Raw genomic sequence first — 13,677 nt, 5'->3', positions numbered from 1 at the left:
CCAAGTAGTATGTTGGAAGGCTTTGAGTCCTTTGGGTTCAATCTTTGATATGCCTAGTCTCCAAGCCTCTGCATACACAGCATATGTTCCTTAATCCAGGAGTTGTCTTTGGTCATTAACTCTTCATTTCCACTCCTGGGCTATGTCTTTTCGAAGGTTAGCAATCGCTTAGTCACCTGTTTATAATCCCTTTGTCCAGTGGTAAATTTCAGGATCTTTGGCTGCAGGTATGCATGTTATCCTCTTATTGAGTCTATTCCTGGTTTTGCTAATCAAACAGGATTTTTGTTCATTTAGAATTGCTTGTCATAACTCTCCCACCATGACCTGCCTTCCCTACTCCCACCTTCACCCCGGATGGAGAGAGTGTGCTTATTATGGAGTGACTCAGAGTACCATATAAATTTCCTAACTGTAATACATTGAGATTGAGGATAAGCAGTACTGGGTGGGCTTCTCCAGCTGAGATTGGGATCTCAAAGACCACATATGGTCCCAGTACTTCTCAGTGCCAGCCCTCAGGGGGTTCATTTCTTGAACATTCCTCTCAACTAACACCTATTAAACCATGTTGATTCTCATTATTTTCCTCACTACTAATCTAATAATAATACTTAACATTATTGCTTTATGGATTACAGAGCATTTGTACATACCTTAGTTAATCTTGAGATCAACCTTGGTTGGTCAACAGGTTACTTTTATTCTAACTTTATGAATAAAGATCACACAACCAGAAAGTGGTAGAGCTACATCTTAACCCAGTGTTTCTCACCAAAGCACACACTTTTAACCAAACGTCTACCTTTAATTCCCAGTATTATTCCAATTACTTTGTATTTCACCTTCCTTGGTTCACTTCCCAGATCTGACCTTGCACTTCTTTTTTTGTCTTCATCCTGTTGGTCAAGCAGTCCCCTATTCTACATATGCCTTTTAAAATTCTGCCCATGCTTTACTGCCCATTTCAAGTGTTTTCTCTTTAATGAAACTGCATGATTCCTACACCTGAATCTCTCCTTCCCTTCTCTTCTTATTTTTTATATCACTTTCTCATAGTTATTTATATTTGTTATGTGATTACATTATAAGTTGTTTTAATACTTAGAAGTTTAAACTTAGTGGTGTCTCATTTATCTTGTCATCATTTGAGCATCCAACTATAGTGACTTGTATATGGACAAGTACATGCTGAATTAATGCATATTCCCTTGTTAAAACAAATTATACCAAATTGTATTTTTCACTGGGTCTAAATCAAAGCCTTTGGTGTCAGAAGGTGATCTGGGAGGGCTTGATATTCATCCCCTGCCACATCCATACAAAGAGCTTAGGAAGAATGTATACTTGATATCTTATTTTTGTATTATATACTCCATTTATTCCACCCCTTGGGATACAACTCATTTCTTAAAGACCTAAGTTGTGCCAAATTGAGTACTTTGTTCCATTTTTTAATGTAGTATCCAATAGTAAGTTTATTAGTATGTTAACACTCACTGAAGAATTTTCTGCACCTCATTCTGGTAATAATTGGATATCATTTAACACATATTTCAATATGGTCATAATACCAAGTTTACCTTGAAGTAATGTCTTTAAAACCGGCATTCAAGGAATGCTTGTAGGTGGTTTTACTTAGTATGAAGTCTGAGTATATACAATTAATAAAGACAGAAGGCTATCCATAATATTTTGTACAAGGGAATGAATTGAAAAGTCCATTTTTTCCATTAAAATCATTAAAGGAAAAAAAAATCAGAAGTGGATCTGAAGCTAAATTGGAGCTGTCATTTTAGTGGAAAAACATTGTTTGTTATCCTCTATTTTTAGAATTTAATTGGCTATATAATTATAAATTATTTTTGCTTTTGTCCTGGTAAATGAGGCCATTAAGTTTAACTTTGTATTAAAATAGCATATATTAAAGCTGGTTGACATTAGAAGTGTAAGAGTACATATTGCCTTTAAAAGTTGTGTATCTAGGGCCTCCCCGGTGGCGCAGTGGTTGAGGGCTGGGTTGCGAAGCTGCCCACAGCCTCTGCAGCGCTGGTTCGATCCCCAGCCGATGGGTGAGGGTCCCACATAGCGCACAGGCCTCTCCTGCCGCCCGCTGCTCCCCTCAGCAGTGTATTTTGTCAGTCTGCCTGTTCTGCTCTCCCCTCTGACTCTGGTGAATTCTCTCATCCTCCCGTGCTTCTGACTGTACCCAGTGCTTGTATAAATAAATAAATAAATCTTAAAAAAAAAAAAGTTGTGTATCTATTAGAACTGGAGGGGGAAATGCTATTGAAATTAAGTCAGAAGAGTGAAGACAGTTACCACATGGTGTCACTTACATGTGAAATATAGAGAAATAAAACAAAGATTTGCTAAAACCAATCCAATAACAAACTCTAGAAATATGACTGTAGAATTAAGGTTACCAGAAGGGGAAGGGTAGGTTAGAGAGCAGCATGGGGAGGGATCAGATTGGATGATGGTACAGGACTTTGTGTGCCTTGGTGATGTTGTGGTAACATCTGAAGGATATGACCCTATACCTCTAAGTCGTATACAGTGTTGTAAACTAAATTTACTTCAGTAAAGCAAATACATACATACATGTATAAAAATTGTGTACTTGGTTTGAGAATCCCTGGCTTATGATATTAGACATTATTTTATCATAATTACAGTGGCTAATCTTCAAACATATCTTCCCTATTTCAGTCTCTATGACTTGCTTAAAATTGATTCTTTTCCTTTTTGTCTTTTCAAAATTTCTTTTTTTTCCTCTGCCCCTAACCTGACCATACCTGTGTGGATGTTTCTGGAGTCTCTATTCTCTATTTGCACATTGTCCTCATGTGCAAATACTGTACTGTTTTGGTGACTATAGCTTTACAATAGTGTTACTGACCAATTGAATTCTTTTATACCCAGGAAAGGCATTTGAAACAGGATTTAGGCAGTAGAGGGTTTGATTCCTTAGCCAAGAAATGGAAAAGTAGGGACTTATATGGGGGAGTCCATGCAAATGGATTTTTAAAAATAAGACATGTTAATGTATTTTCTAAAATTTCTATAAGATGTGATCACCTAAAATATAGCTGTCAGGTAAATAATCCACTGATTTGTGTTTGAATGTATTTTCAAGATGTGATCTAGCTTTATTTTATAATTTATCATGATTTCTGTTGTCATTTCTATTTTAATGTAATTATTTTGGTCACTCATTTTATTTCACTTATGTATTAAACCAATATTTTAAATATTTAAAAAATCTTATGTGCCAACAACTATCCTAGGTGTTAAAGACCTAGTAACTGTACATAGTTCTTATCTTTGTGCTTGGGTGAGTCTGTGGTCTCTCTTTGTTGTTATATTTTCCCATTATTTAAATGAGTATTTTCATGTATATATTGTATCTATATCAAGTCCTGTCTGCTTGCTGTCACAGCTATATCTTGAGTACTTGGTGGGACATTACCACATCTCAATTGCCATAGATTATTGTTCTTTCAGCCAAGCAAAATGGATCTTTCAAATCTGTTCACTTGAATAATACTATTAAATGACTACTCAATTGAAGACATTATACTAGGTACTATGCGTGTCCAAAGATAAATGAGGCACATTCTATGCTCTTATCAGAGGAGCTTACAAATTTTAATCTAGTCAATGAATACTTGGGCATTATTGGATCTGCACCCAGAATTGTAGACTCAATTACAGTGGTGCTTTTGTACTTTATCCTTCTAATGTTTAGTAAACATATTTACTGCTGGTTGATTTTTCTCTTCGTTAATTTTCCGTCTTATTCATTAGAATGACTCAGATTTCTCTTCTCAGGAGTTTTCAGAACAACAGAGGATAAGGCTCAGAAGTAACCCTTTCTAGCCATTGTTGCCCAGAAGCTACAGTTTGGAGAGTGTTGTTATAAGATAATTGTAAATACAGGTAAACTTCCTAGATCTGAAAACCGTGGAACCCAGTAACTTCTGGAACCATAAATACAGTGCTGCTTTTGGTGAAAGCAGGATGGGCAGAGGGAGAGTCTAGGCCCAAGGGCAACCTTGGCCAACCCTGTGGGATCTTTAGTCATTACTGATCCTGTTTCTAGTTGGGCTGAAGTGACCAGGCCTTTATATTCTTACACTGATCAGTCCTTGGATGTTGGCCACCAACCATGATCTTCTTGAGCTAGGAAGTTCACTGGAGTTGAGGTAGTCCCTGAGGGGGCTGCCAAGTGATGTCAGCTGGCAGACAGTACTCTATGCAACTGGGGCAACACAGTCTTTGCAACTGGGGAATGTGGGCTGCATGCATGCCTGTGCCCACCATAGGCATTAAACTATGACTACTACCTTGGTCGTAAGGTGGTTTTTTCATATCACTTTTTCATTCTTTAGCTCTAGATATGAGTCACCTTATTTAAAAAAAATTCATTTATTTATGTATATTTTACATCATTGTTCATTTTTAAACAATGTTTGCTTTCCCCCCCCTCAGATGTAGTCCCCATAGAATTTGCTCCACCAATTCACCCATGCACCATCACCTCAGTCCCCTGTGCTCCTCCCTTCCAAGTGTTCATTTTAGGCATAAGTATTGTACTTGTGGCTAAGATGAACACTTGGTTTATATTATTCCTTAATACTTTTCACTTAGGTATTAATATTATTTAATTGTTTGATTTAGTAACTATAAGTCTTGATTTACCAAGACTGGTCTGTTTTCCTGGGACTACTTAGTTTAGGCCTGATGATAATGTTAATTATTCTTAGTTAATATTATTGTTAATTATTAGCATTATTCATTGTATTAAGTATTATTAAGTATTAAGTATGTTATTTATTCTTAGTATTGTTAATACTTCTAGACATTTCAGTTTGGAAGATAATTTGTAATGGTCATCCTACTTGGTATTTAAAACATTGCTTGCATACTTACTCTTTAAATGAGTTTCTAACCTATTTAGCTAATGAATGGAGTGGTCTATTCTTTTCTACTTGTTTTAAAAGGCAGAAGTGATCTTCTGGATTAATTTTGTGTTTTTAATTTATTTGACCTTAAAACAAAAGCTTTCACCTCTATCAGTAAACTTTTAATTGTGAAATCACAACATATTCCTGAAAATCTGTTACTAAAATTAGTAGGATTTATTACCCCTGTCTACCCTTGCTAAAATTGTCTATAGTGACATTTATTCCCCCCGGTTTACTTTGGAGATTAGTCATAAATGTTTATGTCCTTATTTATCTTTCTGTTCAGGGACTCTGGGACTTGAGCTGGTTCCCTGACAGAGTTGATTTACCCCCCTGGATTTGTGTCCTAAGGGAGTGACCAGTTGCTTAACGATAGGCAGTTTGAAGCTGACTTTTCAAAAAATTTTTATGGGGAAAACCAAAATTTAATTCTATAGCAGGTAGACATAATAACTTGCAGGACCACTTTGTTCACAAGAGAAACTCTAAAACTAAAACTAGTTATAGTCTCTGAAAAATGGCTAGGGCAAGAACAGTTGAAATGATTTGTTTTTAACCTATCAAGAAGTAATTTGTTACCTTTAAATTATGGCTGTTTCATTTTCTGTTTCTTTGTATTCCTTTTTTTTTGCCTTTTTATATATTTTTTATTTTATATATTTTTTACATCATTTTTCATTTTTGCACAATGTATGCATTTTCATCTTGGTTATAGTCCCCATACAATTCCCACCACCCTTGTTTTGATCCTACTTCCTTCCCCCTCGCTCCCCAGTGTGTTTCTGGTTTATAGTTGCTTGTTGATTTTGATTTTTACTTTATTATAATTAGTTTTTTTCCTAGTCCCTTATTTAAGTTTTCTGAATTCCTGCTACGAGTGAGACCATCCAGTATTTTTCTTTTTCTTTCTGGCTTATTTCGCTGAGCATGATCCCTTCCAGCTCCATTCTTTTCCGAGTTTCTGGTCTACAGTTGTGGCCTATATGTTGTGATAGGGAATGGGACTAACTGGTGGTCTCATTTGTTCCCATCTGTGTTCTTTGGTCAGAGAAGTTAACTGCTAGTTTTATTTTGATATTTGGCATTTTATCATGGACAATATCATAGATATCATGCTGCCAGTAATGTAAAATGTCTTAATTATGTTCCCTTTAGGGAAGAAGAAAACTATTATAAAGTAGTGATATGACTTTATGCTTGATCTTCAACAATGAGAAATGAACAAGTCAGTTAACTTAATGATCTGGCTTTCTATACATGTTTTAATTGACATAAAATCATGGAGCTAAATACAGTCCTAATAAAATTTAAGCAAAGTTAAAATTAAGCAAGATAAAGGAAAATGGCATATTATATGAATTTTTTTTAAAGATTTATTTATTTATTTATATAGGAACTGGGGTATAGGCCAGAAGCGTAGTAGGGTGAGAAATCCACCAGAGACAGAGCAGGGAGCAGAACAGCAGAAGAATCGAAATACACTGCTGAGGGGAGCAGCGGGCGAGACAGGAGAGGTCTGCCATGCCATGTGAGAATCTCTCCGGCCAGTTGGGATTTGAACTGGTGCTGCAGAGGCTGTGGACAGCTTCTCAGCGAGGCACTCAACCTGCTGGGACACCAGGGAGGCCCTGTATGAATCTTTTATTCTAGTTGTCTGTATTATCAAAAGCAATTTTATCCAAAATGTTAATTTATCTTTATTCATTTTTCTAAATAAAAGAAGTAATTCAGATGGTATTTAATTTTTTTTCTGACTCAATCAATATTGTTGGTCATTGAAGAACTGTTTCAGAGGAGGCGTGTTTACTTCCTTTACTTGAAATCAAAGCCACAAAATACCTCACTGAACTCTTTCGGGGCTTGACCTCAGCACTTTCATACCAGCTCCTCCTCTTTGCAATTCTCTTTCAACCTCAGAAATTTATTATTAGTATAGAACTCAACTGCCTTTGAAAGATATGAATTGGACCTAATCTTAAATTTTATTTACCATCTGGATAAATGTTGTAATTTGTCTTATGTGCCACCTGAACTAAAGGACGTGACCTGTGTGAGATTATTATGTGAACACATAATAGTACCTTATGTAAATTTGAGAAATTGGGTTTCATATATCAAAAAGCTGAGTGCAGTTATTTCAAAAAGTTTAAAAAAGAGACTTATAAATTTGATTTTTAAATGAAAAGAAACCTATCTTTCATTCATGAAGTTATCCTTTCAAAATAGTCATTGAATGATTTCAATTTTCCAGGCGAGTACTAAGCACTAATACTGTCCTTCCTTGTCATCTGTTGTCACCAGGCAATCCTTTCTCATCTTCCCTGGCTCTGTCAGTCACTCTATTAGTACTCCTGTCATATCCACATGGATGGTCTCAGTACTCTGGCTTCTTGTTTCTTTTTCTCTTGCTCTAATGATCTTGTCCTCCATCCTGCCTCAGCCTCTTTGGTTATACCCCAGACCTCGTCATTATCAGTAACTGCTGCACCTCCATAACTTCAATCTGAAGCATCCACAATGCTGACTGTCGCCTGCACCTCCGCAGCACACTGCTTCTGGTCCTTCACTCCAGCAATCCTTTAGCCTTGTTGATTGTTAAAATCGATGAATTCCACTGACCTGTCATGATCTATCATTCACTTGTTGGCCTTCCCTTTATAGTCCATTAATTTCATGTCATTTTTTGCTTGGCAAAATCCAATTTTACTTAAATCTATCTTGATCTAAATTTCAGAGCTAATCTTTGCTGGAGCAAAACATCTTGCTAGCCGATCTCACTTCAAGAACACGCATGTCTAGGAGCTGCCTTCCTCCATGCTGCATGTTCCTGGTCTACTCACTCTTCCATTTTCCTAGATGACTGTTCATACCATCATTTGTTGCCTCATCTCTTTCTATGTTTGGTCTCACTGCTGCATAGATCTCTTTACTTGCATCTGTGTCAATATACTCTCTTCTTCTGCACTCTGAATGGGTGTAAGGGTTTCTGTCACCCTGCCCACACTAGACCCCTTCCTTCTCTAGCACCTTCTCGTAGATATGGTTCCAGCGTTCTCTGCATTTTCTCAAAATTATCAATATCCCCTTCTTTACAGATCATTCCCATCGGCCTGCTATTATTTCTTCTATCTTAAAAAAAAAATCCTTCTATATATGAAGGTATGAAGTTGTAATTGCAGTTATGTAGTTGTATAAATTATTGGCAATTAATTTTAAAAAGTTAAAAATTCCTCCTATTAATTCCATATTCCTATCCAGCTAGTTGCTGCTCCTTTCTTTTTCCTTCTTTATTTTTTAAAAAAGATTTATTTATTTATTTTATACAACAACTGGGGTACAGGCCAGATGTGTGGGAGGGTGAGAAGATCCACCAGAGACAGAGCAGGGAGCAGAACAGGCAGACTGACTGAAATACACTGCTGAGGGGAGCAGCAGGCAAGGCAAGAGAGGTCTGCTGAGCCATGTGGGTTGCTCCCTGGCCGGCTGGGGATGGAACTCATGCTGCAGAGGCTGTGGATTGCTTCATAGTGCAGTGTTTAACTCCTTTTGTCACCAGGGAGGCCCTCTAATCTCTTCTTAAAGATATAGTAGTCCCATTTCCCCCAATCACTTGTTCCCTGCCTTACTATTCTCCACTATCATCTAACACTATGTATTTTACTCACTTAAGTTATCTGTTTTCCTGATTAGAAAGTAAGCTCCATTAGGATAAATTTGTTTTGTTTACTACAATATCTTCTGCATCTAGAATAATGCCTATATAGTATTAGAGACCTTATAAATACTTGTTGAATTAATATATGCATTATTTTAGTCTTTTAAGTATCATTATGTTTTTGCTACAGATAAGAAATTGACTCAGGAAGTTTAGAGATTTGTGGAATTGGTACTAAACCCAAGTCTGTATTGGCTTGTGATGTAGTCACTCCCTGTGGGTATTAATCCACCCATTGAGATTCTGTGTATCTTATAAGACAGAGGAAGTCATCAGTATTGTGTATCTTATTTGTTCTCATACCCTCAGTCATAACCTGTTTTGGGGAAAATAGAAACAGGTTTTAAGCCTTTTGTTCATGTTGAAGCAGTTTCTTCTTGATCGTAGAAACTTATTGGAGAGAGTTGTTATTTTCCCAAAGCAAGTATATTTTAGAGTACAGTCCTGAGAAACCCAACTTTTGCGCTATCAACAAAAAAGGCTATGCTTAATGAGATTAAAAAGGTCTGAATTCAGGGAACTTGAAGCAGCAATGAATAAATAAGAATAATCTTACCTGGTTAAGGTATATGAATCCCATGGGGATAGCTGGAATCTATGTTCATTTTCTACCAATGAATTATTCTTAGTACTATGAAATCATAGATTTCCAGAAATTATTGAGCTACTTGATATAGGAACTGATGAAAGATAGGAACTGAAGAAGGCTAGAGGTCACAATTTTAGAAGATAGTCATAGATCCTGATGAGTATGAATCATGCTTTAAGTTTTTGCAGCTGCTTTTAAGAGTGCAAACTACAGGATGTCTAGCTGGCATTTTCTGGCACCTGTCCCATTTGTGGTTCACATTCAAAGGGAATGATTGAGCTGAAAATGAATTCTATGTATGAAGAACTGATAACCTTAGATCATGGATTTTGGAACTGAAATATGAATCTCAGATCTGCCCAAAACTTTTGATCGTCTAGCCAGAGTATGGCCATTGCTTGTGTCTGTCTAGCTCCAGAACAGAATTTTTAATGAAATTCTGATACAGGCTGAGAGATGGTGAAACTTCAGTGAGAATTGAGTTGCACAGTGTTAATATGGTACCCTTTGTTTTCAATGGAAAAACCTAAGGTGTTGATCAAGCTCCTCTAATCTGAAGAGTCTCAAACTCTAAATTGGGTCTCTTGTAGCCTTTAGTGGGCAGAACTGAAATATCTGTTCAGCTCTTCAAAATTTCCCCGTTTTTCTCTGTTTGGCTCTTGGAGTCTCCTGGCAGGCACAGGGGTCAGTTTAAGATTTGCACAGATTTTGGGGTGCCTCCATGTAACTTCCATCTTTGAGAGACTTAATCTCTCAATTTTCAGCCACTGGCAGCTCTAGATTCCGTTTTCTGACAACTCAAGCCAGTGAATCTGAATTCTAGCTGATTCATACTAAGAAACTGGGGATTTCCTTAGGGGACAAGCCTTAGAAATGTCATGCTGCTCTACTGCACTTCCTTCATTTAAGAATCAAATCTACTTCAGTTTAGACCTGTGTTTTGGCTCCTCAGTGCCTTTAAGTAGTTGGTGGTTCTATTTGTCTAAAGTTCATAATCATTAGCCATGGGAGGATTGATTAAAAAAAAAAAACAAAAAACAAAACGAAACTACTATTGTGCCATTAGTGAAATCAGAACCTTACTAATTTTGATTAATTTTTCATTATCATTGAGCTCAAAATACTTTTCATTTTTCATTATAACTTGTTCTAAGCCATGAATTATTTAGATATATTTATGATTTTTTCTGACATAAGAATTTTCTAATTTTCTACTGTTACTGATTTCTAGCTTAATTCCTTCATGGAGAGAGAATATACTTGCTATGATTATAATCCTTTGAAATTTGTCGAGATTAGGCTTATAGCACAGTCTGTGGTCATTTAATATCAGTGGTCTGTTTACTTGAAAAGGATTAGTGTTCTTAGCTGTTGGGTGACATGTCCTGTGTATATCATTTAGGTCTGTTTATTAACTATTTCAAATCTTCTATAGTTTTTACCATTCTATATTAGTATGCTTTTTCTGTCAGTCACTGAGCCTGGTACATTAAAATCTTAAACTCTACTGGAAATTCTTCCACTTGTCCCTTTAATTCTGTTAAATTTTTCCTGTTTGTTTGGAGGCCATGTTATTAGAGGCATATAAGCTTAGAATTGCTTTATCTTCCTTGTGAAATGGAACCCTTTAGCTGTACAAATTTTTCTTCTTGGTCTTTGGTTGTACCTTTTCCCTTAAGGTCTACTTTGTCTGTTATTAATGTAGTAGCATTAGTTTTTGTTTCATTTGTTTTTTATTGTGAATTTTCCCCCCTTTTACTCAAAACTTCTGTTAATTGGGTGTTTCATTTAGATACTGGACCTTTTATTCTAGTGTGATAGCCTTTCTTTTAATTGGAAATTCGATTACTTACAGTTCATAGAATTACTTTGTTTACTTTTAACCAACCATTATATGATTTTTATCCCACTTCCTTTACCTGTTCTATGCTTTTCCCATCTCACCATTAACAACTCATTGAATTTTCAGTTGTATTATATTATGCATCATGTTACTCTCATTTGTTGAATAAAGATGACCTCATTTTCTTCTTTTTAGGAAAAGATAGAGTCTTTAATACTCCACTGTGTGAACAAGGGATTGTTGGATTTGGAATTGGGATTGCAGTGACTGGTGCTACTGCCATTGCAGAAATTCAATTTGCAGATTATATTTTCCCTGCTTTTGATCAGGTAAAAAGATTACATTTACTATATAATTGAGCATTTCTACAGTTAAGTCCATGAAGTATTGAATTGTTTGCTCTACTCTTCCACCCAAATTTTAGGAACTTTTTGTTACCTTTAACTATTTTGTTAAGTGCGTATATTCAAACAGCAAATAAAATGGCTTATGAAAATGAATGGAATTGAAACACTCACTGTGACATATGCTTTCTATTTTTCCTCAGATTGTTAATGAAGCTGCCAAGTATCGCTATCGCTCTGGGGATCTTTTTAATTGTGGAAGCCTCACCATCCGGTCCCCTTGGGGGTGTGTTGGCCATGGGGCTCTCTATCACTCTCAAAGTCCTGAAGCTTTTTTTGCCCACTGCCCAGGAATCAAGGTATCCTCATTTATGTACTTTAATTGATTCTCATTTGATGTTTCCATTTTGGTTATACTTACCTAGAGAAAATGGAAGTTTTGGAATTGATGTGAATTTAATTGTGAGGAGGAGAGCTCAATGTTTCCTTTAGAAGAACTGTCTAGTGCCCAGGCTTACAGAATATTCTTCTGAAGCAACTTGGGTTGAATAATTCATAGATTTCAAAGAATAAGACCAAGATTGTAACTGGTTTAGCTCCCCTCTTTCAAAGGTCTGTTTCTTTCCTAAGCCTTTATCACTGAACTGATTCTGGGGTAATTTTAATAAATTTGCTATCTAGTCCATGTTTACATCAAAGTCAGAGGGATAAAATGTTTGCTTTTAGTCTTATTTCTTACCTTTAAATAGACTAATAGAAGATTTTGTTACCTCGGTATATTTTCTAGTTTAAGATTAGACAGTATTTGCTCAATTAAGTACCTCTCCTTTATAGCCTTCCATGGTAATAATAGTTTTTGCACAATAGCTTAGGTCTCAGATTAAAAAAATTTTTTGTGTGCATTTTATGTCTTAATTTTTTATATTTTTGAAGAATTTTCCAGGGAATCTTTATGGAAACTCAGGTATGTCTACCGAGGGCTATAGGTTTTTTTTTTTTTTTTTTTTTTTTTTACAAAATGAATTGGTCATGAACATGTGTCATTTATATACTTGTTTTTTCTACCAGATCAAAATCATAAAGTTTTCTTTACTTGAGTAGAAGCTACATAATTTTCAGTGTAAACTAAAAATGGGATTGAGACTGAAGCCATGTTTGAAGTAAACATTATTTTTGTGTCTGAGCTTCACATCAATTTACAATTAACGTTTATGATATTACCCAGTATTTTTAAAAGCAGATCTTTTCTTTCAATCCCCTACCTTTTCCCCCTCTGTTTTATCTCCAAATGTCAAAATATATATAGTATAAAAGTCTAAAAATAAATACAAAATAAATGAAGAAAGCAGATGAAGAGACTCTCAAAGTCAGGACCATAAGTTAAAAACATTGTGGATGGTAAGAATGGGTTCAGCAGTCAGTTTACAAAGAATGAAATAGTGAGCTATCTGCAGCTATTTTATGTTGTATATAAAAGTCTTGCAATAAAAATGGTATCAGAATGATTTTGAAAACCAAATGTATTCTATATAAGAAAGGAATCTTTCTTATATGTATCTTTGTGATAAATTCAGGCTTATTTTAATGTAACACTTGTCTTTCTGCAACTACTTAACAGTCGTTAAAAAATAAACACTGGTTTATGTTTGGAAGCAAAATGGTGTAGATGTTAAGAGCTTGGATTCTCGTGTCAGTCAGAACTGGGTGAGAATCCCTATTTTATCAAGAGTTGTAATCTTGGTGAGTTACTTGATCTCATTAAACCTTAACCTGTCCTTCTAAATTGGGAAATAGTGGGTACCTCACAGAGTTGCTATGACTAGTAGATGAATTAATGCACATAGTGCTTAGCCCAGTTCAGACTGCTGCCACCTGTTATGCTATGGTTATCTTCTTCCTCATGATCAGCTTTATCTCAGGAAGATCCTGGAGCCCTTCCCTTTCCTCTGGAAGTGTGCAGTACCCACACTTTTTCTTTTAGTTTTGCAATAACGGCCACAATAGTGGTTGAATGGTAAAGCTTAGTGGATTACTTTTCCACTTAGGAAATGAAGACCATATTTTTTATGGGGAAGGAAGAAATTTTGGAGCAGAGAAAAATTCAGTGAAAAAGGAGCAAAATCAGGCAAGAAAGTTAAATGGCTTTTGAAAGAAGTAAGAGTATGAGTAAAAAAATTTATAGGTAAATTTTGGAAGATAGGGATAACCTCTTAGTT

The 13,677-nt window shown here is 35.7% G+C and overlaps 1 protein-coding gene across 1 annotated transcript in view; it reads left to right on the top strand.

Annotated features, from left to right (window-relative positions):
- Positions 1–13,677, top strand: part of BCKDHB (branched chain keto acid dehydrogenase E1 subunit beta) — a gene marked incomplete at its 5' end in the record, with an annotated part of 180,772 nt that overhangs the window by 31,604 nt on the left and 135,491 nt on the right. The window contains 2 exons of the mRNA XM_084228864.1: positions 11,313–11,446; positions 11,665–11,820. Coding sequence (XP_084084990.1) covers positions 11,313–11,446; positions 11,665–11,820 — 290 coding nt within the window. The remainder of the gene's footprint in view (positions 1–11,312; positions 11,447–11,664; positions 11,821–13,677) is intronic.

Source organism: Talpa europaea (assembly GCF_964194135.1).
Source record: "Talpa europaea genome assembly, chromosome: 2".
In the NCBI taxonomy this organism is placed as follows: Eukaryota; Metazoa; Chordata; class Mammalia; order Eulipotyphla; family Talpidae; genus Talpa; species Talpa europaea.
The sequence above is the reverse complement of the archived record's forward strand: the minus strand, read 5'-3'. Positions and strand labels throughout refer to the sequence as shown.